The 26,887-nt window shown below is 39.4% G+C and overlaps 1 protein-coding gene across 1 annotated transcript in view; it reads left to right on the top strand.

Annotated features, from left to right (window-relative positions):
* The window catches only part of LOC119725785 (SH3 and cysteine-rich domain-containing protein-like), a 31,207-nt gene extending 19,539 nt beyond the window's left edge, over positions 1-11,668 (top strand). The window contains exons 12-23 of the mRNA XM_038197359.1: positions 247-358; positions 1,138-1,363; positions 2,395-2,486; positions 3,441-3,497; positions 4,165-4,237; positions 5,381-5,603; positions 6,338-6,411; positions 8,085-8,134; positions 9,678-9,760; positions 10,333-10,384; positions 10,504-10,644; positions 11,295-11,668. Of these exons, the coding sequence (XP_038053287.1) occupies positions 247-358; positions 1,138-1,363; positions 2,395-2,486; positions 3,441-3,497; positions 4,165-4,237; positions 5,381-5,603; positions 6,338-6,411; positions 8,085-8,134; positions 9,678-9,760; positions 10,333-10,384; positions 10,504-10,644; positions 11,295-11,393 (1,282 nt within the window). The 3' untranslated portion in view covers positions 11,394-11,668. The remainder of the gene's footprint in view (positions 1-246; positions 359-1,137; positions 1,364-2,394; positions 2,487-3,440; positions 3,498-4,164; positions 4,238-5,380; positions 5,604-6,337; positions 6,412-8,084; positions 8,135-9,677; positions 9,761-10,332; positions 10,385-10,503; positions 10,645-11,294) is intronic.
* Positions 11,669-26,887: the final 15,219 nt, after the last annotated feature.

Raw genomic sequence — 26,887 nt, forward strand, 5'->3', positions numbered from 1 at the left:
TAGTCCATATTGACTGACTTTGAGGTCACTGGTAGTCCATTTTGACTGGCAGTGAGGTCACCAGTACCCCATGAATTGTCAATTCAATAGTCAATTGAATAGATTTCTATGTGCTCTGTGACCAGCTTTACTAATCTTTCTAGTCTTGAAAACTTTGTCAGCCCATAAATAATGATATCACTTCATTCAGCAGAAACATTGCAAATTAAGGAGTTTTTTCCCCTATCATTTTTTTGTCTCTCTCAGCATCAGAGCCAGCCAGCAGCATGCCAAGTCCGCCGAATGTCTGAAGAAGATCGTCAATCACAAATATGATTTGCAACGAAGTGAAGTATCTCTGGAGAGCAAGAAGGCACAGGTTTGGAGAAAATATTAGGCACCATCATCTCGTTAAATATACTGGAGAATTTGGGAAAACGTTCATCCGCAATTAACGGGCCTGTTGTATCAGGCAAAAGGTGCAGGATTTTGAGCAACTTCACCGAATCTTCTTGTGTGGAGTAATAGCATGATGTACAAACCAGTAACTTCAATGCGAGAAGATACCGGGAAAGTTGGTCAGAAACCTGCAATTAATACCCTTTGGAACTTCGGCGCTTCTACCCAAGAAACTTTGAGCACCTACCACATGCATGCCGTTTTCAAGCTAATGCGTGCACTTCTGCTTGGTGCGCTTCAAATTTCTTGGGTCACTGTGTCAAAGTTCTCCAGACTGGATAAGATCAATAGCGCCCTCTATGGCCATGATGGCTTGACTGCACAGGAATGGACTCTTTGGACTAACACTAGAGGGCGCTTTTCGACCACTTTTGAGTGCCCAATGGACGTACTGGTTTGCGTGCGTATAGCCCGAAGTATGCACGACTCCTTTTTATTCTGATGATGCACAAAATGCCATAGCATCTTCACTTAATAGGCGTCGGGCGCGTCAGCAATGCGTTCAAGTGTCTCTTCCAGTGGTCTCCCCCAACTCTCCCTTTCTTACCGTTGAGGGGGTACTTGTGCACGAAGCTCATTTGGATCGGCTAGTATGGCAACAAAATCCAAATGCAGTCTTGAACCGAAGCTAATTGCAACTTTCCCAATTCACCGTGTTTTTTAATTAGAATAAAATTTCTGTTTATTTTTTGGTACCAGCTACGACTGTTTACACCAGACATACTAAGCTGGAAGTTGAGTAACGGCCACGCAAGGATAACTGTCAACGATCCCCTAAAGCCGAAAGCTGACCAGTCTTTGATTTCTTCGGAGGCTAAGGATTCCTTCTCTGATTTGCTTGACAACGGAAAAAGAGTTCACTGTTTTCAGGATTATAACTTCAAGAAGCCGACGTTCTGTGACCACTGCCGGGGTTTACTGAAAGGTGAATCTTCAAAATTGTTATGCTGTGTCCATAGGCAAGCTAGTTTATCCCTAGTTTCCTGTCCTACTTTTTTTTTTAGCGTAATCAGAAAGAGTAGTGATAGTGTCAGGGTTTGTGACTTCAATCAAAGGGTCAGGGGTTTGAATCCTGCTGCTGGATATTTTATGTCCCTAGGCAAGCGACTTTACCCTAACTTATCAGTACCTGTCCTTGTCCAATTTTTTTAATGGTTAGGATTCAGGACTTATGATTATAGGGTCAGGGGTTCGAATCCTGCTGTTAGTGTATGTTGTGTCCATAGGCAAGCTACCTTACCACTACTTGCCGGTCCACACCCCCTTTTTTTATAAACCTAATCAGAAAGGGGAGTGAAGTGTAGTGATCAGGGTTTGTGACTCTTGATCAGAGGGTCAGGGGTTCGAATCCAGCTGCTTGTTGTTTTGTGTCCTTGGGCAAGCTGCTTTACCCCTACTTGCTTCTTTCCACCCTGGAGTAGTAGTCGGTACCAGAATTAACTGTGGAGTGTAAAATGTAATCAGAAAGGGGAATAAAGCTTAGTGGTCAGGGTTTATGACTCGTGATCAGAGGGCCAGGGGTTCAAATCCTGCTGCTGGTTACTTTGTGTCCCTAGGCAATCCACTTTACCCCTACTTTCTTCGTTCAACCTTGGAGTAGTAGTCGGTACCAGAATTAACTGTGGAGTGTAAAGTGTTATCAGAAAGGGGAATGAAGCGTAGCAGTCAGGGTTTGTGACTCGTGATCAGAGGGCCAGGGGTTCATCAAATCCTGCTGCTGGTTATATTGTGTCCCTCAGCAATCTACTTTACCCCTTCTTTAACCCATTTTTTTTAAAAACCATATTCAGAAAGGGGAGTGCAGTGTTTTTGGTCAGGGGTATTAATCATGCTGCATATCATTTTGTGTTTCTAGGCAAGCTATTTTACCAAAACCGCTATATACACCCGCAAAATGCAAACTTTAAACTAGAAGGAAAAGTTGAGTGATTATCTCTTTCTTTTTTTGCATTATAGGAATTTTAAAGCAAGGTCTCCGATGTAAACTTTGCAAAACAAACGTCCACCATAAATGCCAGGACGGCGTACCGGAGTGCAGAGGAGGTGTGGTAAGTCTAAATCACCTTCATTGTTTTAAGGCTTTTAAACAACGCACTTTTTCTTGGTTTGATCGGGAGTTTACCCATTCCTATAGGTCGAAAGCCCGTCACATGGGATGTTTTAAACCGCTGGTATCTGCTCCATATTGCACAATACGCACCGGGTGAGCGCCAATCTCCATATAAGGAGATTTTTAGTGCCATGCGCACAAGGCACATACCATACCATAAACTTGAAGTAAACTTGTTGAACATAATCGTTGGAGTTTTGTCAATTTGTGACTTATTTAGACCTTTTGACCGAACTATGAATGGAAAAAAATATGTGCTTGGCTGGTTTGAAACAAATACTTTTAAAAAAAGCTCAGGGACTGGTCACTGATAATGCCCCTCGCCTTAGGCTTAGACCATTTTCGGCAACCAGGCCCATAGCCGGTTTTAAATGTACGTACTTGTTTAAAATAAGCCCAGCACACATTTTTTGTGCTAAAGCTTTTAAAGAGGTTGTGGAATGCTCAAAGACATTTCCGTCATTTTTCGGGTATATCCGAAGGTGTGATGAAATAAAAATGACTATTGTGTCTGTCATGAAAGGAGTACAACAGGTACTTTTGAGAGCTGTTTTTCAGGTCCTGTTTCGACCCGAGCGTGCAATTTGTGTAAAAGTCGTCGTTGGGGGCAGCAAACAAACCATAGTAAATCGTGACGTAATAAACAGGACTCGTTTATACTACGCTGCATTGGGCTGCACTTTTACACAAATTGCATGTTCGGGTCAAAACAGGACCTGAAAAACAGCTCTCAAAAGTACCTTTTGTACTCATTTCACGACAGACACAATAGTCGTTTTTATTTCATCACACCTTAGGCTACATATACCCGACAAATGACGGAAATGTCTTTTAGCATTCCACAACCTCTTTAACAAAATTCTCATTTTATTCACATTTTCATCTCATGTAGGAAAAGCCCAACAAGGTTTTCCGTCGGCAGGCAAGCGTTCGTGACATCAAACCGCTGGTACGTGTTTCCATCATATTTGTGAAAATTAAGGTTAATACACAGATCAGTTAAATACCGCTTTGATAATGAATCTCGTAGGTTCGGACATTTGTGCGTGGCTTTTGAATCTTCAAAGAGCCAGTAGCAGAAAATCCGTCACGTGACCTCGACACATCAACCAATGAAGTGCCATGGCCTCGTGGTCTGGAGCATTGAATTTGTGGTCTGCAGGTAATTCTGCAGGTTATGGGTTCGAGTCCAGCCAGGGGTCATGGTGCGTGTGCCCTTCGGCAAGGCACTTTGTCACTCATTGCTTCTCCCCACACACTAGTAAATGGGTACCTGTGAGGGCAGATCAAGAGATGGTTATTGTGGTTGATTTAGCTGCTTTGTGCGGAAATGGCAGCATTGAGCTGTATACTCCCCAGGGAGCTGAAATGGTATTTGGAATGTTTTATTGGCCCAATGAGCAGGGCAATAATGATGTAGCGCCTTGAGCACTAATAATGGTGGATATGTGCCATTTATAAATAAACATTATTATCAATGTGCATTGTTATCGACTTACATGTATGTACTGTTTGGCCTTTTGACATGATCATGACTTTTTTGGGTCAAATTCTTTGTATTTAACGCAAGGGGCACAAGCCCTATGTAATGTAAAATACTTGCTTGTTGTTTCAAGGTTGACAAGAAGAAGCTTCTTCGTCGCCAGAAAAGTTCTTCCGAACTAGAGATTCCGAGACAATGCGACACCAGTGAGTATACCCTTTCCTTACCATGGGCGACTTTTGTCGACAAGGAAGTATACCCCCCTGCTGGTTCCCATGGGCGACTCTAGTCGACCAGGAAACCACACATAGAACACCCTCAACACACATATATTCACTACTTTTCAGAAAGGCGGCATGTTGATATGTTTGGCCGCCCATACATCAACCATATACCAGGTGAAAGAGTGTTTTCGGATCGTTCTAATGGTGCAGTTTATTCACAGTGTTACCATTACAAACATTTAAGAAAAGTGCTTCAGAAGTATCCACGCACAATTCTGAGGTATGGAGTGCCATTTGGTCATGTGGTGAAATGGCTTGCAGTTTAATAAATGAAACCAGATGAACAAACAGGTTGCTTCAAACTAACATAATGCACAAATTACAAATGATCTATCCTACCTGTAAGGCAATTAAGTTTACATGTGACAGCGAAAGTAGATTTTTCCATTCCACCACGTTATCACTATAGCTTATTCAATAAACTGTTGAAGCTGTAGTCCATCATTTGCAGCTATCCAAAAAATAACTGGCGTAATTATTGTTGAAAAACATACTTGGTTGAAAAAACTTGATAGATAGTAAGGGGACTAAACTCCCTGTGAAATTATTCTTTCTGGCAAGCTGTCGTTTTGAAGTAATCAACGAAAGAAGGCTTTTCCAACAGTGCTTCTTTAGATGCACCGTAGGAAATTTAAATTAGAAGTTCGTTTTTTTTTTCCGGCGAAGCGCGCACAAGCATTGGCGTGACGCACACGCGCGCGGTTGCTATAATTCATCAAATCAGTGTGTGACATCGCGTAGCTGCAATCGGCTCAGTGAGAACGTGTCTCAGACGCTGTATTCAAGTCCAATTCAAAACATGATTCAGCAACTTTTGATTGAAAATTGAGATCCTAGAATGCTGTTTTTATTGGAATATACAGCTGAAGCTGAGCTGAAACTTCATCAGGTTAGTTGTTCAGTACCCTTCTTTAGATTTTGAGCCCTTTTGTTGCTTTAAACATACAAAATGCACAAATTACAAATGATGGACTATATCTTTAAGCTGTTCTGAATCAGTTGAATAGAATTTAAGGCACTCTAGTTACCAGCCAACTTCACATGCCTTTTGTTGTCGTTCGTTAGATGTAGAAGAAGTCGATCCCATCTATGAGGCCATCAAGTGTGCAGCGAGCCTATCTAGCGGTGCGTCCGTAGACACCTCACCTCGTCAAAGTCTGGTACCTTGCACCCCATCAGTGACTAGCACTCAACAGTCAGGTTCTTCTCTCAGCGGCTCTAGCGGGAGTACCAGTTCACTGGTCCCAGAGGGACGCGATCCTGATAAGTCCAAATCAGCTCCTCACAGGTAAAATAATGTTAGTTAGTGAAAAGTGGCTTGCTCAAGGACACATGGTTGGGCCAGATTCGAACTCCCAACTCACCGATCATAAGTCACAAACCTAAACTACTTAGTGCCATTCCAAACTAACACCTGTACCATTTATCATGGGTGGTGAATTACAAAGTTGGGTAAAATGGCTTGCCCAAGGACATTACATATGGCCAGCAGGAGGGTTCGAACCCTGACCTCTTGTCATGAGTCACAAATCCTAACCACTACTCGACATACCCAACTTATGCCTGTACCCATTACTTATGGATAGAGAAAGGCAAATTATGGTAAAGTCTATTGCTCAAGGACGCAAGATATGGCCAGCATCAGGATTCGAACCCGGACCCTCAAATCATGAGATGGTGTTGTCCGAATGGCATTCGCAACACAAACACAATCCTTTTTTTTCATATTCCACAAGCGCGAGTATGATAATGAATTTGTCTTCCAGCAAACTTGACAAACAGCAAAGATGGAACACACATGTTGTACACAAACTTTTCAGCGGTTATCCTATTATACGAACGTGCAGTAGGAATAACGCGCATATCTTAGAACGTGGAGTTGTTGCCATGGATCGACCAATCAGGACCCAGGATTCAAATTTGCTTGAAGACAAAGAAGAATTGTAAAGTACACTCTTGAATAATGATAAATTTGCTGATATATTTGTACATTTTTTTCTATGAAATGTCTAATTTTTGCAGTCCGAGTACAGCATCAACGCGACGCAAAATACTGGAGACTTACGGCAAGAGCATGTCATTGGATACCGAATCTTGTAAGTTATTCACCATGTGATAGATACAGGTTCTATGTGCGCCAACAAAAGAGGGCGCTCTTTTTCCAATATTGAGAGCCCTGTGGACGGGACACAGTGTGTGCCAACCTTGTCCCCAGTGCTTCCTTTATTTCCAACCTCGTTTCCAATTGTAAACCCTGGATAGGAAACTTTCTTCCTGTATCCTGATTCGATACCGCAATTTGCTAATAATGGATTTATATCGTGTAGTTGGTGGTGTTATTTCCAACGTGCATTATGTGGTTTCACGATTATTGTAATTATAATGTCCACGTCTTCTCAATAATACTCCTGTTCTTTCCAGTTTGCTCATGTAAATACGAAATGTGATACTGCATAGTGGGGGGCCAGATTGTAACATTTTAACTTCCAAAAAAATTGCGTTGTCCTTGCTCCATGATAGTGGGAAAGTTTTGTTATTTAAATTCAGTATCGTTTCAGTATGCGGTAACACCATGTGGTAATAACTGCTGCTCAGCCTAACAAAGACTATAGCAGGCAAGTCGAAACGTTGAGATCAAAGACAATTCTTTTAGAACTTAAAGCAGGACTGTTCTTATCGGAACTAAAACTACGTAGCGAAAGTTGATAATAAGCAGGACAAGTTCTTTTCAGAACTAAATAGCTGCTGCGCAGTAGTTAATACCACATGGTGTTACCGCAAACCGAAAGATACTCCACCATGTAAAGCCTAAAATCTTACATTTAACTTCAGGTGCAATGATGGTATAAAGTACTTAATGAGGTGTATCAAACAGGAACTAAGCCTGCCCACTGTCATGGGGCAATGTGCAAAGGGTCAATATACAGTAAACTCTGGCTAAATTGACATTGTACAACTCGTCAAATCGCTCAAGTCGGCCGTCTGACTAAAGTCCCGATTGTCTGTAATGCATTTCCATTGAATTTTATATTTCTAAGTCAGCTTTTGTAAGTCGCCATTTTGCTCAAGTTGTCGTGTTACTCTGGGTCCCCTTTCCATAAAAAGCATTACAAAATCCTTTGTGTAAGTCGGCATTCAACAAAGCACGCATTGGCATCGACTTCCTGTACTGCGGTTGGCAAAGTGTCGAGTAAAAAGTGGTTTCGCACGGCCCGTGATCGTTGTCGAAAAAGGGTGTCCTACTGCATACCACTATGCGGCGCTATAGGATCTTTGCTGTATACATCGCATGCATCGTGAGTATATCAATACCAGTACCCCCTCTAGGCTGTACGCATGCACTCTGTCTATTTTGGGGGTCGTCTTATTGAATGACTACTGCTGCAGTCAATATGTGCGTGGTATATACCGGACCATGCACGCATTTAATTTGTTACTGTGCACGTACATACATGTATGTATCGTGGTCTCCATTATCAATACCCCAAATGGGATGATACAAATTGAGGATTAATTTGCTGGATTCAACTCAAGCATAAAGGAGATAATCCAGGATAAATCGAAGCCAATTAGTGCAATGGATCATGTGTGCAAAAGACCATTCATGTAAGTCTGCAAAATAACAACTTACAGCAGATATCTGCATTCGCGTAAGTCGTCACAGATTCTCGGGTCCCGAGAGTGCCAGTTTAGCCAGAATTTACTGTACAATAGAATATGTGCAATAGAGTTCAGCGGATTAAACACTGTCCAATTATTTTCTCTGTAGCGTATCGACAGCAACACATGCATGGCAGAACCAGTGAGCCGTCAATGAGGGTAAGTCTTCAAAGTCCAGTTGTGAAAGAATTTTTTTTGTTTTTGGCATCATTTCAGTTGCATGTTCTTCAGTTTATGTAGCCATTTTCTTTATTTTGTTGGAAGAATTCAAAGCTGACTTTTTATCACACGCTTTGCATGCTTGCCTGCATCAGCCGTATGGGAGATTCTCACCCGTGCATCCTTTAGTAGGCTGCGTGAGTCGTCGAGTAGTTAGGCCGCGAGGGCGTGGTCGCGTTTCGTTTGCTGACCAGGTGTAGTAGTATATGTGGTGTTGCGCTAGCCCTGTTCTGTGTGATGTGGTGCATGCTTAATGTCTTTCAATATGATTGTCGATAACCTATTCCTATCGGCTCTGTGCCCCAACAAGAGAGGGCGCTTTTAACACTTGTTTAACCTATTCCTATCTGCTCTGTGCTCCAACTAGAGAGGGCGCTTTTAACACTTTCGAAAGCCCTGTAGCATGTAGCGCGAATTATGCGCAACTAATTTTATTGTGATTGTGCACAAAGCCATATCGTCTTTGCGCGTCGTCAGTGCGTTTGAATGTCTCTCGTAGTGGTCTTCCCCAACTCTCCCTTTCGTACCGTTGAGGGGGTACTTGTGCACGGAGCCCATTGGTCAAGAGACCGTCACGTTCAGGGTGATTTTAAACATCAATTCATAACAACGTTTACCCATTCCTGTTGGTGGAGAGCCCGTCACGATGGTGGTCTTAAACTTCTGGTTAAACACCAATCAGCGATGATTGAAATCAGTCGCAAAACACTGCATGTAATGTTTCAAACCGGTTAGGGGCTGGTCACCAATAGCCATCGCTTTTTATTCAAGCCGTTACCGGCAACCAGGCCCTTATAGGTTTTTAACTACACACGTGTAATTGCTCTATCACACTATTATCCCCTTCATTTTTTGTTGTGTCAGTTATTGTTAACGAATTAACAAAAATTGACAAAACTTTTCAATCTCCTCCTTCAGAATGTGTACAATGATAACCCAGCGTTTCATTTTAGAGTCATGTAGGTTTTTTTAGTGTGGTACCACTAACAACCTGATTTGTGATTGCCTGTTGCATGGTTGGGAGTCCAAGAGCTAACCTTTGGGTACCGCTACTCGAATCCTTTGACATTCTTGGAGATTGGTTGCGTGTTGCATGCCCCACACATAGCAACCTGTAGTTCTTGGAAGTGATACATCATTAACCAATGAACAATTGCTTTTGGCTCATGAATATGCAAAAGCAGCAACTAATTGGCATGTTACGGGACGAGTTCTGGACAAGTTGTGGGTAGAATCATTCACTTAGTCCAAAAGGAAGCTCTGCATTTGTCCTGGACATGTTCCAGGGACATTTTTCATAACTGCTTGACTCATCCATACTGATCACTTCATTGCAGGAAGATTGCGGGAAAGTTGTTTAGAATCCTGCAACTGATACCCGATACAATGTCCGCAACTTGTCAGGAACTTGTCCCTGATATGAATTGCGAGAGGTTCTATTAAAGTGATTAATTCTAAGCCTTTGTTTTTGTACGTGTCACAGTCGTCTAGTCCGGCCTCCAGCGATCACGACTTTGTAGCGCTGTATAACTTTGAAGGCATGATGAGAGATGATCTTTCACTCAGGTAATTTTTTGTAACATATACAAAATCGTTTTTAACATCCTAACAAATAGGTAAAAAAAAAGTTCCTGAATTGTTTGTCTTTTTTAACAAAGCCAAATCTGTATAGACCGATGTGAATAAAAGCTGAATAATACAAGTTTACTCAATACTACAACTCAAAATTACATTTTATCATCGTTAATGTTTAGGTTTGTATAAAGTTTATACATTTTTTACAAGCCCCCCCCCCCCCTTAGTCAACAATATTGCCTTTTGCAACTGGACATGCGCACAAGTTTTGCTCCGAGAATCCAGATTAAAAAAGCATATTGTCAAAAAATGAAGAAAGAAAAGTTCTTGAGAACAAAATGTCAAAAGAAAATTGGACAGTACTGTGTTTTACAGTATTTATAGTCTCAACCAGTGTGAAGTTTGTTTCCAGAATTATAAAATCTTAAATGTCAGATGTAACAGCGACAGGAAAAAACTGGACCCACAATTTTTAGGTTGACGACCCTTATCATCATAAGGACATTCTGAAATTGAGCTCAATATTTGGTGTTAATTTAAATTTTTGCTATTTTTTTTTCTAGAGCCGGTGACCGAGTGCATATGATCGATAAGAGGAGTACAGAATGGTGGAAAGTAAGTTTCAATTTTCATATTAATTATTTAGGTTTGTTCATTTCAAATTGGAATAGTTGGATAATGTCTTGATTGAAGACGTTAGAAACTTTAATGTTTTTGTGCCATTCTTTTATCAGGGGGAGTTGCATGGCGAGTGTGGTTTCTTTCCGTCGTTTTGTGTGACATCATTGAAACCGTGGGAACAGGTCGTCAAGGTGACGCGTACTTACAAGGTTTCGCAAGACGTCAAAGATGGAATGACTCTCAAGAAAGATCAGGTTAGTCCATCAGAAGTCAGTCACATGTCAATCACAAGGCGATCACAAGTCTATCACAAGTCAGTCACAAGTCTATCACAAGTCAATCACAAGTCAATCACAAGTCAATCACATGTCAATCACAAGTCAATCACAAGTCAATCACAAGTCCATCACAAGTCAATCACAAGTCCATCACAAGTCCATCACAAGTCAATCACAAGTCAATCACATGTCAATCACAAGTCCATCACAAGTCCATCACAAGTCAATCACAAGTCCATCACATGTCAATCACAAGTCAATCACAAGTCCATCACAAGTCAATCACAAGTCCATCACGTGTCAATCACAAGTCAATCACAAGTCCATCACAAGTCAATCACAAGTCCATCACAAGTCCATCGCAAGTCCATCACAAGTCCATCACAAGTCAATCACAAGTCCATCACAAGGCAGTCACAAGTCCATCACAAGTCAATCCCAAGTCAATCACAAGTCCATCACAAGTCCATCGCAAGTCCATCACAAGTCAATCACAAGTCAATCACTAGTTCATCACAAGTCCATGACAAGTCAATCACAAGTCTATTCCTCATCAGAAGTCTATTCCTCTATTCCCCTTATGCTGTATTTGTGACTTTTCTTTTTTTCTTTGTTTTATTCGACAGGTTGTGATCCAGACTTCTAAAGAAGAAGGCGGTTGGGTCCACGTTTGTAACCGAAAGCAGAATGGCGTGTTCCCATCGAAATATCTGCAACCGATCTAAAGAACCTTACCACACTGCATGTCTGCGTTCTTGTATTGGGTCTTATTCCTGAGCGCACGAGGGCACTCTGAAGACGCCATTTTAAGGTATGATCAGTCGTGAATTCAAGGTTATAGATGTAAGTTTCGAAATTAAATCAAAGTTACTTGTGATTAGTCTGTTTGTGAACTATGCCAGTCTGCCGATTTGTCCTACGTGGAGAATGCACAATCACAATTTGGACTCCATGCATGGACTCTAGAGGGCGCTTTGCGACCATTCTTCGCAAGCCAAAATGAAAGGAATGTCCTCTGCATATTGCTTTGTTTGCAACGTACGCACAACTAATTTTATTCTGAGTATTCACAAAGCCATCTTCGCGTCGTCAGGCGTCGTCAGCAATGCGTTGGAATGTCTCTCCCAGTGGTCTCCCCCAACTCTCCCTTTCTTGCCGTTGAGGGGGTACTTGTGCACGGAGCCATACGCATTCTTTGAAATTAGGTTGAACATAATGTCATGTGAATATTTCCTACCTCACAATTAGCAAGCCATCTGTACAATATACCAACCAAATTTTAAGCTGTGTTACTTGACCGTGGCTACGGTAACACACACATGCCAAATTTGGACAAGGTCCTCGTTATCAAATAAAGTCTGACATCATAACATGAAAGGTGGAATTATAGAATAATTGAAAATTATAGAATTTATTTATTGATTGATTATGATATATACTTTGTACTTTGTATTATACTGTTTCCAAGCGATAAGAGTATTGATTTTTGCCATGTGTTAGTTTTAATCGGCTTTGTGCAATCTGTGTTTGAAATGTTTCAGTATTCTGTTGATAATTTACAAGATAAGTTTTTTGACGTGTAATTCATTGGAAAGCTCAGTATTATTGCCAGGTTGGCTCCATTTAATGGCCCTCTCAAAGGCATTGTATTATTTAACACATACGCAAATTTGAAGTAAATCAGATGTGTCAAGAAATTTGCAGCAGTGAAATGTGCTCAAAAGTGACGTCAGAAATTTGTATTCACATTTGCTTTTTGGTTTGAAAACCTTTTTGCTACCGGTAACTGTACCAGAGAAAGAATGCGTTCCTTTACTTCTCTTGCGCTTAACCGTACTTTCATCTTGAGTGTAGATGCACATGAACAATCTGTGCTAAGCAATAAACGAACGATCTTGGGTTATTTGAGGTCATGAGGCGATTGAATCCCTTCGCAAATGCATTAAATGTACCGGTATAGTCCATCATTTGTAATGTGTGCAATTGTTCATTTGAAGCAACAAAAGTGCTCACGATCTAAAGAAGGGTACTGAACAACTTACCTGATGAAGTTTCAGCTCAGCTTTAGCTGTATATTTCAAGAAAAACAACATTCTAGGCTCAGTGAGATCATGTCTCGAACCCTGAATTCAGGCCCAATTTAAAACATGATTCAGCAACTTTTGATTTTAAATCAAGATCCTAGAATGCTGTTTTTCTGGGAATGTACTGCTGAAGCTTAGCTGAAACTTCATCAGGTTAGTTGTTCAGCATTCTTCCTTAGATTTTGAGCACGTTTGTTGCCTTTAGGAACGAAATGCACAAATTAGAAAAAAATTGGACTGTACCTTTAAGTGTGAGAAGTCACATGACAGATAGATTTAATGCATTCGCGCTTGAACGAGTAAGCGTGGAGAAGTAATAGATCGCGTTCGTGTCCTCTGTGAAATGGATGGATGTGCGCAGTGGTGCATATGGCTTGTGCGTAAAATGTGTAGTACGCACAATTAAGCGTGTCTCCACATGAGCGCCAGACACAGCGGAAATGCATTCAAGTCCCTCCCAACTCTCTCTCTGTAACCAAGCGAGGGGGTATTGTGCACAATGTCTATTACGATATTCAAATCTCTACGAAGACACTGAAAAAAAATTTGTTGTATATAATTGATAATTACTATTTTGAACAGTACAGTCAAATGCGTACCTCAAAACTTGTATATGAACTATACCATATGTATTATTTATTGCACTTTAACAGATATATCGTGAATTCTTGCCAAGGTGTACATATTTATTTAGTGTGTGAACGTGCAGATTTTTTCCCATTGATTTATTGATTTAATTTGATTTCGATTCTCTCTGGTATTGAAATCAAGAGAGTATGTCAGAAGTTTACAGGCATGTGGCTTGCATGTGGGTAGGGCCTCTCAATGGTCTTGACCAGGGTGATTTTACCCATGTTCACCGCCGGACAAGTGTCGTTTTGACTTGCAAGTACATGAAAGGGTTTCCTGAAATTGTGAAATGACCTGTTCTGATTCCTGGCTTCTGAGCGCCACCAATATTTTTGATTTATTGGAGATGGATATGCAAAGTATCCTTCAGATAGAGGGTTGCATGAAATGTTTAAGACAAGAACGCTGTTAGGCAGTAGGTTAATCCTCAGCCTCCCAGATGCTTCATAATCCAACAGGATTTTGTAGGAATTTGTAGAATTGTGGAAGAGAGTGCCTAACCACTATTAGTTTACATGGGGCTTGGTGCCACTTGAAACTTGGTAGTTACAAAGATGGTGCCATAGGGTTCCTGCACAGTCGAGGGTTTTTGAGGTGGTTGCAGGATTTTGCAGGATTGAAGGGCCCAGCTACAATTACCTTGTTATGTGAGGCTTAATATGCACCACTTGAAAATTGGTAGGTACAAAGAGTGTATGTGCCATGGGGTTCCTGCAGATGTGGAGGGTTTTTGAGGCATATGGAGGATTTTGCAGGATTGAGGAAGGTAGAGCCCATATACTATCAGGGTAGCATATGTGGGGCTTAATTAGCACCACTTTAAACTTGGTAGGTACAAAGATGGGGCCATTGGGTTCCTGCAGATGTGGAGGGTTTTTAAGTTTTGTAAGATTTTGTAGGATTGAGGGATAAAGATACTGCCAAACAACTACAAATTAAGCTTACATGTACATGAGCTTGATGCTCCTTGGAACTTGGTAGGTACAAAGAGTGTGCCATTGGGTTCCTGCAGATGTGCAGGTTTTTTGTGGTATGTAGGATTTTGTAGGATTGAGGCATTAAGATACTGCCAAACCACTACTAATTAAGCTTACTTGTGCATGATGCTCTTTGAAACTTGGTAGGTACAAAGAGTGTGCCATCGGGTTCCTGCAGATGTGAAGGGTTTTTGAGGTATGTAGGATTCTGTAGGATTGAGGGATTAAGATACTGCCAAACAACTACAAATTAAGCTTACATGTACATGAGCTTGATGCTCCTTGGAACTTGATAGGTACAAAGAATGTGCCATTGGGTTCCTGCAGATGTGGAGGTTTTTGAGGTATGTTGGATTCTGTAGGATTGAGGTATTAAGATACTGCCAAACAACTACAAATTAAGCTTACATGTACATGAGCTTGATGCTCCTTGGAACTTGGTACGTACAAAGAGTGTGCCATTGGGTTCCTGCAGATGTGGAGGGTTTCTGAGGTATGTAGGATTTTGTAGGATTGAGGGATTAAGATACTGCCAAACCACTACTAATTAAGCTTACATGTGCTTGATGCTCCTTGGAATTTGGTAGGAAAGAGTGTGCCATTGGTTTACTTCCTGCACAGGTGAGGATTTTGGAGGATTGAGGAAGATTCCTAAAATGCCTAGGAAATGAAAAGGCTATGAAATGTTTGATTTCAGGAAAATTCTTGCCATTCCTGAAAGATTTTAATGATTTGTAAATAGCACATACGTGTTAGTAGGTTTTGTGCTGGCACAAGTTAAGACATTAATGTTTTTCACATTAAAAAAAGTCCCATGCGTAAATGTGGGCTTATATTTTTGGCAGTATAAACACGTATGATTGTATGCAATAGTACTGTAGGATTTTTAAAAAATTGTGAGGAAAAATGTGTCTTTGAATGAGATAAGTATGCATTTATCTAATGATTGTTACAAGGTAATTGGAAAAACATCACAAAGTTTCCCGTGTGAATCATGTTGTTAGTTTCGAAGCTTGGTCCGCGGAGATTATTCGGTAACCTTTTGTTTTTGGTTTGATTAATTGGAATCTATTCTTTAAAAGAAAAGCCAACTTTTAGTAGATGCACCCAGCAAAATTTAAGGGAAATCAGAACGAAAAAACTCTTGCACAAAACTTTAAAAGTGAAATGAATACAAAGTTGTTCTTGACGAAAAAAGATTTATCTTCTTGTTCCATCGCCAGAACAGAAACTGTAAATGAACCTTTTTCTGGGATACACTTGTTGTTTTTTTCTTGGGGGGGGGGGCTTTTGGGTTAGGACTATTTTTTAGGGGGGGGGGGTGGCGAAGGAGAAATTGTGGTGTCTACTTTTGGTTGCTAGAAAAAAATAATGTACATTTGAAAATAAAATGTCAAAAGAAGCACTAGAATGCATCTATTTGAAGCCATTTTAAGCTGGACTGGTGTTATGCCCAAAATTTGACAACGAAATTTAATTGTTAGTACATATGTAGATTTATTCATGATTGATTGAAATTTATGCAAATGAAATATGTGCACTTGTAAATGTGTGTGTGACTTTGTACCCGTTTGTAATAGAACGTGGTGTACCAGGGAACGTTTAATTGAAAAAAAAAAACAATTTTAAACAAGTGTGTTCTTGCCATAAACGTGTAGTTATTTACATGTACAGTATTATTGTAATGAGGTCACTCAAATGTACGTGCCATAAGTTATACATTGTATGTAATTAAATGCTTACACAAATAATTTTGCCAACATTATATGCAAGTCATATACATGTATAGGTATCGGATCATTAGCGGTGTGATTATTAGGGGCTATTTTAGAAAGTAATTTGCGATGGAGGTTTATTGTGACGAAACTCTCTTTACAATAAGAGTAAAGTTTAATCTCAAGGAGAATGCTACGTTAGGCTATCGGAAAGAATGTTGCATCCTGACGCCACTTTCTTTTTCATCATAACATCTCAATGAAGGTCCCTTATTGCAAAGACGTTAGAAAATCTGGGTCTAATAAACATTTCAATCTTGTTAGAAAGTACTTCGGAAATGCACTAGACTCTCCATAAACTTTTGCCCACAACCAACAAGTGGCGTCTGGATACTGTACCATCTTTTCCAAAATATTTTTTAAGGTGGTAACGCTTTCATCTGGTAGATAAGTGTGCTCGTACCACTGATAGGCAGCATAACTGTCTTCTTTGGTGACACAGCTATCAGTGAACAAACATTGTTTGTTTTTGCCTTTCAAGTAAGGCCCAGTGTTGTAGTCGAGTACTTTTTTTCCGAGGACCGAGTACTGCCGAGTACTTAGGTTGACGAGTACGAATACGAGTATTTGTACCTCCGAGTATAAGAACAGGTCTCCGAGTACGAGTACTTTTACTTCCGAGTACGAGTACGAGTACGGGTAATGTACTTCCGAGTACGAGTACTTGTATTTCCGAATACAGCCATATGGCAAATTCATTGTGCGTAATTGGCCCAGGCCCAGTCAGACCGATATACAGACCCACTCACTGCTAGCTGTTAAATGTGTTTGTCCGGACGTGCACAGAGAAAAATCAGGAAACTTCGATTTCTCCACAAGCCAATCAACCATTTCAAACTGAAAGTATCAATAAAATGAGGCCATGGTGTATAAGGCCAAAAAAATAAGTCCCCGGTTTCTGGTATGGAGCTTGTCCAAATAGTGGTGCGGCGACGCGGCTTTTTTTTTTTTTTTACCTGACTTTTTTGCTTCAAATGTCGGCTGATGACTGCAAATGGTGCCCGACTAAACTAAGTGCAAATATATGGGAGTCCAAAGAGGCCACATAAAGCTTATTCTCGATCATAACCCTATCTAAAAACACGTTAAAATTGTGCAGTAGCAGGATTCCAGTCAAACCAGTGAGTTTGGCGGTTTTGAGACATCATCTTTTACTGAAAAAAAAACTTTTTCATTTTGCCGACGCGTATGGCTACGGCGACGCGCGCGCATACCAGAAACCGGAGACTTTTTTTTGGGCCTAAAGTCAAGCTATACCATTTCCCCCGAGTACTGCTATTCGAGTATGAGTACTTTGATGATCGAGTACAAGTACTTTGATGATCGAGTACAATTTCGACATGTCGAGTATGAGTACTTTGCTGCCCGAGTACGAGTTCCGCCATTTCGAGTAAGAGTACTTTGATATTTGAGTACGAGTACTCCAAAAAAGTACTCGAGTAGTACTTGAATACGAGTACCGAGTACGAGTACTACAACACTGGTACGGCCTGGCTGTCATTTTATTCTATTGATTTGGCACACGTACACTAAAAACCTGGCAAAATGTACAAAATGTATGTCTTAACTTACGATCACAATTTAAGGCACAACAATCATGTGCTTACTTCTGAACCCTGTTAAATCAGATTTTTTTAAATTGTGGGATATAAGTATTTGGATGCCAAAAGCCCTTGCCGACTTGTAAAATGGAGTCATTGTTAGAATTATTTGTTATGCGTTATAACGTAAATATTGGGTGATTTCAAAGCAAAAATGGGAACTTGCATTATGTTTTGATTATATATTGCATTCTATAATGACAGACACAATCCGGTTTGTAAGTGTGACGTCATTTCAACTTAAACCACGCCCACTACGCACAGAGTAGCATTGGAACCAATGAAAGTAATACAAAGTGACACGTTTAGCTAATGAAAGCTTGTAATCAGTGGTGTGCGCGTGTATGACGTATCACTATACAAACCGGATAGTATATGCCAATCGTATGACCACTGAAATTTCCACCGATTATATATTAATTCCTGCAGTTAAAATGAGAGAACCAAATAGACCTTTATCATGCTGCCACCATTTCTGTCATGTCCCCTGTATCCAATAACAGTACTGAGTGATAAGTTTGTTTGTGACAAAAAAAATAAAAAAAATAATAATTATGACCCTGGATTGGACATTTGGGAGACATCCCCATAGACCTGTGCACAAAATTGTTCAAACTTAAATGTGCCCTTACCCAATATTTTCTTGTACTTTTACCACGAATTTCAGTATGTGTACTAATTAGACCACGAGTAACAAATTTATTATTTGCGACATCAAAATTGTGCCTCTAAAGGGGAGCTGTGATATTAGGGAGACATGAAAATGTCTCCCTAATGACCGATGTCTCCCATCGTGCGAAGAAATTACGATACCGTGTCTCCTTATTGGTACCATTACACGTATAGTGGATATTTATAAAGCGCACGTATCCACCAGGACTGGTGCTCAAGGCGTTACATCATTATTACCCAAATTACCGGACTATTTTCCTTCCAGCCTCGCTTTGGTTACGTTGATTTGAATGGGAAAAAAATCAAGATGGCTGCAACATGATAATGGTCTATTCCTCGCTATATCAATGAATTTTCTATAATCACCATGTTTTATCATATTTGTATTTTCTGACATTTGAAAATATAAAATAATAGAAAATCTGCACATGTCAAGTAATCTTCAGACTTATGCACATTTAACCTTTAAAGTTGAAGCTTATATAATTGATGTTTCAATTTGTTCGTAAACTTTTATTTTTCATAAAAGCAAAATTTTTCACTTTTGATGCCCCACCAATTTTTTTCAATTACATCTCAAGAAGTTGTGTGCAAACACACGGAGGTCAATTCGCATCATTTAAACTCTCCTATGCAAACACACATTCTGTGCCAATTGTTCTTGCAGTCAAAATCAATCAAGTGACTGTTTTCAACAGTTCAGAGCTCCTAGCTTACATAAAGCATGATTAACTGGCTGTGACTGTTTATGTAACTCGACACAGCTATGCTTTGACTGTAGGTGATTGATAAGCCAGCTGTGCCTACCACTTGCCTGCTTTTGTCTGTTGACTGAATTTGACTAGTCACAGTGCTTGCTTGAAATATGATCTGACTCTTGGTGACTTGCCAGTGTAAACGTACAATGCATTGTAGGGAAGAGGATTAAATTTTTGACTGTCTGTGACTGTTCAAACAATAGAAGGGTTACTAAATTTATATCGCTTGGCAAAAACAAATCGGCAAGAAGACCCTCCGGTACCAGGTTTGTTTAATTATTCAAATAATAATGATTAGAATCTATGCATTGATTGTACTTATTTATTAAATTGTATTCGTTATCATGTGAATTTTTAAAATGGCAACGATTAGAATTTCATGTCTAGTTAAAGTAAGTGACACCACCGTATAGAATTAAACCACACAAATTATGTATGCAATAGAGGTTGTCATTTTGGTTATTTATTTTTGCCTTCAATAATTTTCTAGAAAATCCCCAAAAGCGTGGAAGTCAAGTGAAATATTAGCAAATTTCGATAAAAATATGTGTTAATAATTCAGAAAATTGCATTTTGCCCAATATTAATGAAAACAATATTAAAAAGGAAAATTCCGTCAAAAATTATCAGGTAAAATCGCTCAAAAAGGAGCACAGAAAATTGATAAATGTGCATCTCATGCATCGAGATGAATTTCTGCCTTGTTTTGAGAAAAGTCAATTTTTGGCCAATTTTGACTAAAAATGAAAGGCTAACCCCTTGCATTTTTTTCAATTTTGGCCAAAAAATGAAATTCCTGGAATCTTGCTATCGATTGAATGAATCGATTGTTGGATAGATGTGCTAGTTAAGGGATAATTCCGGAAAAATATTAAGGTAAACTTAATAGGGGCTACCAATAACAATCATGTTAGAGTATTGATTGATGTTCCTCTTGCATCCAGATTAATTTCTGCCTTGTTTTGAGAAAAATCAAATTTTGGCCAATTTTGACTAAAAATGTCTGGTAAACCCCTTGCAATTTTTCAATTTTGGACAAAAAATGAAATTCCTTGAAACTTGCTAGAAAGATGCTTTCGGGACCCTAGAACGCATTCCAAATCGATTGTTGGATAGATGTGCTAGTATAGGGATAATTCCGGAGAAATATTAAGGTAAAATTAATAGGGGCGACCAATAACAATTACAAGATATAATTTTTATTTCCGCTACATATGGATGATTCTTGCCCAAATCATCAAAATTCTGTGTGTAACAGTATTGATTGATGTTCCTCTTGCATCCAGATGAATTTCTGCCTTGTTTTGAGAAAAGTCAATTTTTGGCCAATTTTGACTAAAAATGTAAGGCTAACCCCTTGCATTTTTTTTTCAATTTTGGCAAAAAAATGGAATACTTTGAAACTTGCTAGAAAGATGCCTTCGGGGCCCTTAAACGCATTCCAAATCGATTGTTGGACAGATGTGCTAGTTAAGGGATAATTCCGGAGAAATAAAGGTAAAATTAATAGGGGCGACCAATAACAATTACAAAATATTAATTATTTTCGCTACATATGGATGATTCTTGCCCAAATCATAAAAATTCTGCGTGTTAGATTGATGTTCCTCTTGCATCCAGATTAATTTCTGCCTTGTTTTGAGAAAAATCAATTTTTGGCCAATTTTGACTAAAAATGTCAGGCTAACCCCTTGCGTTGTTTTTCAATTCTGGCCAAAAAATGAAATTCCTTGAAACTTGCTAGAAAGATGCCTTCGGGGCCCTAAAACGCATTCCAAATCGATTGTTGGACAGATGTGCTAGTTAAGGGATAGTTCCGGAGAAATATTGAGGTAAAATTAATAAGGGCGATCAATAACAATTACAAAATATCATTTCTTTTTTCCGCTACATATGGATGATTCTCGCCCAAATCATCAAAATTCTGCGTGTTAGAGTATTGATTGATGTTCCTCTTGCATCCAGATTAATTTCTACCTTGTTTTGAGAAAAGTCAATTTTTGGCCAATTTTGACTAAAAATGTCAGGCTAACCCCTTGCATTTTTTTTTCAATTTTGGCCAAAAAATTGAATTCCTTGAAAATTTGCTAGAAAGATGCCTTCGGGGCCCTAGAACGCATTCCAAATTGATTGTTGGATAGATGTGCTAATTAAGGGATTATTCCGGAGAAATATTAAGGTAAAATTAATAGGGGCGACCAATAACAATTACAAAATATTATTTTTTTCCCGCTACATATGGATGATTTTTGCCCAAATCATCAAAATTCTGCGTGTTAGAGTATTGATTAATGTTCCTCTTGCATCCAGATTAATTTCTGCCTTGTTTTGAGAAAAGTCAATTTTTGGGCAATTTTGACTAAAAATGTAAGGCTAACGCCTTGCATTTTTTCAATTTTGGCCCAAAAATGAAATTCTTTGAAACTTGCTAGAAAGATGCCTTCTTGGCCCTAGAACGCATTTCAAATCGATTGTTGGACAGATGTGCTAGTTAAGGGATAATTCCGGAGAAATATTAAGGTAAAATTAATAGGGGCGACTAATAACAATTAGAAAATATTAATTTTTTTTCCGCTACATATGGATGATTCTTGCCCAAATCAGAGAAATTCTGCGTGTTAGAGTATTGATTGATGTTCCTCTTGCATCCAGATTAATTTTTTACCTTGTTTTGTGAAAAGTCAATTTTTGGCCAATTTTGACTTAAAATGTAAGGCTAACCCCTTGCATTTTTTTCAATTTTGGCCAAAAAATTAAATTCCTTGAAACTTGCTAGAAAGATGCCTTCGGGGCCCTGAAACGCATTCCAAATCGATTGTTGGACAGATGTGCTAATAAAGGGATTATTCCGGAGAAATATTAAGGTAAAATTAATAGGGGCGACCTACAACAATTACAAAATATTAATTTTTTCCCGCTACATATGGATGATTTTTGCCCAAATCAGCAAAAATCTGCGTGTTAGAGTATTGATTGATGTTCCTCTTGCATCCAGATTAATTTCTGCCTTGTTTTGAGAAAAGTCAATTTTTGGCCAATTTTGACTAAAAAAGTAAAACAAACCCCTTGCATTTTTTCAATTTTGGCCAAAAAATGAAATTCCTTGAAACTTGCTAGAAAGATGCCTTCGGGGCCCTAGAACGCATTTCAAATCGATTGTTGGACAGATGTGCTAGTTAAGGGATAATTCCGGAGAAATTATTAAGGTAAAAACAATAGGGGCGACCAATAACAATTACAAAATATTAATTTTTTTCCGCTACATATGGATGATTTTTGCCCAAATCATCAAAATTCTGCGTTTTAGAGTATTGATTGATGTTCCTCTTGCATCCAGATTAGTTTCTACCTTGTTTTGAGAAAAGTCAATTTTTGGCCAATTTTGACTAAAAATGTAAGGCTAACCCCTTGCATTTTTTTCAATTTTTGCCAAAAAAATGAAATTCCTTGAAACTTGCTAGAAAGATGCCTTCGGGGCCCTAGAACGCATTTCAAATCGATTGTTGGACAGATGTGCTAGTTAAGGGATAATTCCGGAGAAATATTTAGGTAAAATTAATAGGGGCGACCTATAACAATTACAAAAAATTAATTTTTTTCCCGCTACGTATCGATGATTTTTGCCCAAATTATCAAAATTCTGCGTGTTAGAGTATTGATTAATGTTCCTCTTGCATCCAGATTAATTTCTACCTTGTTTTGAGAAAAGTCAATTTTTGGCCAATTTTGACTAAACATGATAGGCTTACCCCCTTGCATTTTTTTGCTATTTTTGGCCAAAAAATGAAATTCTTTGAACCTTGCTAGAAAGATGACTTCGGGGCCCCAGAACGCATTCCAAAGCGATTGTTGGATAGATGTGCTAGTAAAGGGATAATTCCGGAGAAATATTAAGGTAAAAATAATAGGGGCGACCAATAACAATTACAAAATATTAATTTTTTTCGCTACATATGGATGATATTTGCCCAAATCATCAAAATTCTGCGTGTTAGAGTATTGATTGATGTTCCTCTTGCATCCAGATTAATTTCTACCTTGTTTTGAGAAAAGTCAATTTTTGGCCAATTTTGACTAAAAATGTAAGACTAACCCCTTGCATTTTTTCAATTTTGGCAAAAAAATGAAATTCCTTGAAACTTGCTAGAAAGATGCCTTCGGGGCCCTAGACCGCATTCCAAATCGATTGTTGGATAGATGTGCTAGTAAAGGGATAATTCTTGAGAAATATTAAGGTAAAATTTATAGGGGCGACCAATAACAATTAGAATATATTAATTTTTTTTCCCGCTACATATGGATGATTCTTGCCCAAATCATCAAAATTCTGCGTGTTAGAGTATTGATTGATGTTCCTCTTGCATCCAGATTAATTTCTACCTTGTTTTGAGAAAAGTCAATTTTTGGCCAATTTTGACTAAAAATGTCAGGCTAACCCCTTGCATTTTTTTTTCAATTTTGGCCAAAAAATTGAATTCCTTGAAAATTTGCTAGAAAGATGCCTTCGGGGCCCTAGAACGCATTCCAAATTGATTGTTGGATAGATGTGCTAATTAAGGGATTATTCCGGAGAAATATTAAGGTAAAATTAATAGGGGCGACCAATAACAATTACAAAATATTATTTTTTTCCCGCTACATATGGATGATTTTTGCCCAAATCATCAAAATTCTGCGTGTTAGAGTATTGATTAATGTTCCTCTTGCATCCAGATTAATTTCTGCCTTGTTTTGAGAAAAGTCAATTTTGGGCAATTTTGACTAAAAATGTAAGGCTAACGCCTTGCATTTTTTCAATTTTGGCCAAAAAATGAAATTCCTTGAAACTTGCTAGAAAGATGCCTTCGGGGCCCTAGAACGCATTCCAAATCGATTGTTGGATAGATGTGCTAGTGCAGGGATAATTCCGGAGAAATATTAAGGTAAAATTAATAGGGGCGACCAATAACAATTACAAAATATTAATTTTTTCCCGCTACATATGGATGATTTTTGCCCAAATCATGAAAATTCTGCGTGTTAGAGTATTGATTAATGTTCCTCTTGCATCCAGATTAATTTCTGCCTGGTTTTGAGAAAAGTCAATTTTTGGGCAATTTTGACTAAAAATGTAAGGCTAACGCCTTGCATTTTTTCAATTTTGGCCCAAAAATGAAATTCTTTGAAACTTGCTAGAAAGATGCCTTCGAGGCCCTAGAACGCATTCCAAATCGATTGTTGGATAGATGTGCTAGTTAAGCCAAGGGATAATTCCGGAGAAATATTCAGGTAAAATTAATAGGGGCGACTAATAACAATTAGAAAATATTAATTTTTTTTCCGCTACATATGGATGATTCTTGCCCAAATCAGAGAAATTCTGCGTGTTAGAGTATTGATTGATGTTCCTCTTGCATCCAGATTAATTTTTTACCTTGTTTTGAGAAAAGTCAATTTTTGGCCAATTTTGACTTATAATGTAAGGCTAACCCCTTGCATTTTTTTCAATTTTGGCCAAAAAATTAAATTCCTTGAAACTTGCTAGAAAGATGCCTTCGGGGCCCTGAAACGCATTCCAAATCGATTGTTGGACAGATGTGCTAATAAAGGGATTATTCCGGAGAAATATTAATGTAAAATTAATAGGGGCGACCTACAACAATTACAAAATATTAATTTGTTCCCGCGACATATGGATGATTTTTGCCCAAATCAGCAAAAATCTGCGTGTTAGAGTATTGATTGATGTTCCTCTTGCATCCAGATTAATTTCTACCTTGTTTTGAGAAAAGTCAATTTTTTGCCAATTTTGACTAAAAATGTAAGGCTAACGCCTTGCACTTTTTCAATTTTGGCCAAAAAATGAAATTCCTTGGCCAAAAAATGAAATTCCTTGAAACTTGCTAGAAAGATGCCTTCGGGGCCCTAGACCGCATTCCAAATCGATTGTTGGATAGATGTGCTAGTTAAGCCAAGGGATAATTCCGGAGAAATATTCAGGTAAAATTAATAGGGGCAACCAATAACAATTACAAAATATTAATTTTTTCCCGCTACATATGGATGATTTTTGCCCAAATCATCAAAATTCTGCGTGTTAGAGTGTTGATTAATGTTCCTCTTGCATCCAGATTAATTTTTGCCTTGTTTTGAGAAAAGTTAATTTTTGGCCAATTTTGACTAAAAATGTAAGGCTAACGCCTTGCATTTTTTCAATTTTGGCCAAAAAATGAAATTCCTTGAAACTTGCTAGAAAGCTGCCTTCGGGGCCCTAGAACGCATTCCAAATCGATTGTTGGACAGATGTGCTTATAAAGGGATTATTCCGGAGAAATATTAAGGTAAAATTAATAGGGGCGACCAATAACAATTACAAAATATTAATTTTTTCCCGCTACATATGGATGATTTTTGCCCAAATCAGCAAAAATCTGCGTGTTAGAGTATTGATTGATGTTCCTCTTGCATCCAGATTAATTTCTACCTTGTTTTGAGAAAAGTCAATTGTTTGCCAATTTTGACTAAAAATGTAAGGCTAACCCCTTGCATTTTTTTCAATTTTGGCCAAAAAAAGGAAATTCTTTGAAACTTGCTAGAAAGATGCCTTCGGGGCCCTAGAACGCATTCCAATCGATTGTTGGACAGATGTGCTAGTTAAGGGATAATTCCGAAGAAATATTAAGGTAAAATGACTTTTGCCCAAATCTTCAAAATTCTGCGTGTGATACTTTCGATTGATTTTTCTCTTGCATCCAGATGAATTTCTGCCTAGTTTTGAGAAAAGTCAATTTTTGGCCAATTTTGACTAAAAATGTCAGGCTAACCCCTTGCATTTTTCAATTTTGACCAAAAAATAAAAATGCTTGAAAGTTGCTAGAAAGATGCCTTAAGGGCCCTGGAACGCATTCCAGATGTGCTATTAAAATTGCTCATTTTTTTCCCTCTAAAAATGGTAGATTTTTCCCCAAATCTTCAACATTCTATAGTATAGTGGTACATACCGCTGGGGGCGACCATTAACGGTCGCCCCTAGAGGTACATCCCGCTGGGGGCGATCACTAACGGTCGCCCGTAGAGGTACATCCCGCTGGGGGCGATCACTAACGGTCGCCCCTAGAGGTACATCCCGCTGGGGGCGATTACTAACGGTCGCCCGTAGAGGTACATCCCGCTGGGGGCGACCATTAACGGTCGCCCGTAGAGGTTCATCCCGCTGGGGCGACCATTAACGGTCGCCCCTAGAGGTACATCCCGCTGGGGGCGACCATTAACGGTCGCCCCTAGAGGTACATCCCGCTGGGGGCGATCACTAACGGTCGCCCCTAGAGGTACATCCCGCTGGGGGCGATCACTAACGGTCGCCCGTGAAGGGTGCATCCCGCTGGGGGCGATCACTAACGGTCGCCCGTAGAGGTACATACCGCTGGGGGCGATCACTAACGGTCGCCCCTAGAGGTACATCCCGCTGGGGGCGATCACTAACGGTCGCCCGTAGAGGTACATCCCGCTGGGGGCGATCACTAACGGTCGCCCGTAGAGGTACATCCCGCTGGGGGCGACCATTAACGGTCGCCCGTAGAGGTACATCCCGCTGGGGGCGATCACTAACGGTCGCCCGTAGAGGTACATCCCGCTGGGGGCGATCATTAACGGTCGCCCGTAGAGGTACATCCCGCTGGGGGCGACCATTAACGGTCGCCCGTAGAGGTACATCCCGCTGGGGGCGATCACTAACGGTCGCCC

This window comes from Patiria miniata, unplaced genomic scaffold, assembly GCF_015706575.1.
Source record: "Patiria miniata isolate m_02_andy unplaced genomic scaffold, ASM1570657v1 HiC_scaffold_19, whole genome shotgun sequence".
NCBI classification, from domain to species: domain Eukaryota; kingdom Metazoa; phylum Echinodermata; class Asteroidea; order Valvatida; family Asterinidae; genus Patiria; species Patiria miniata.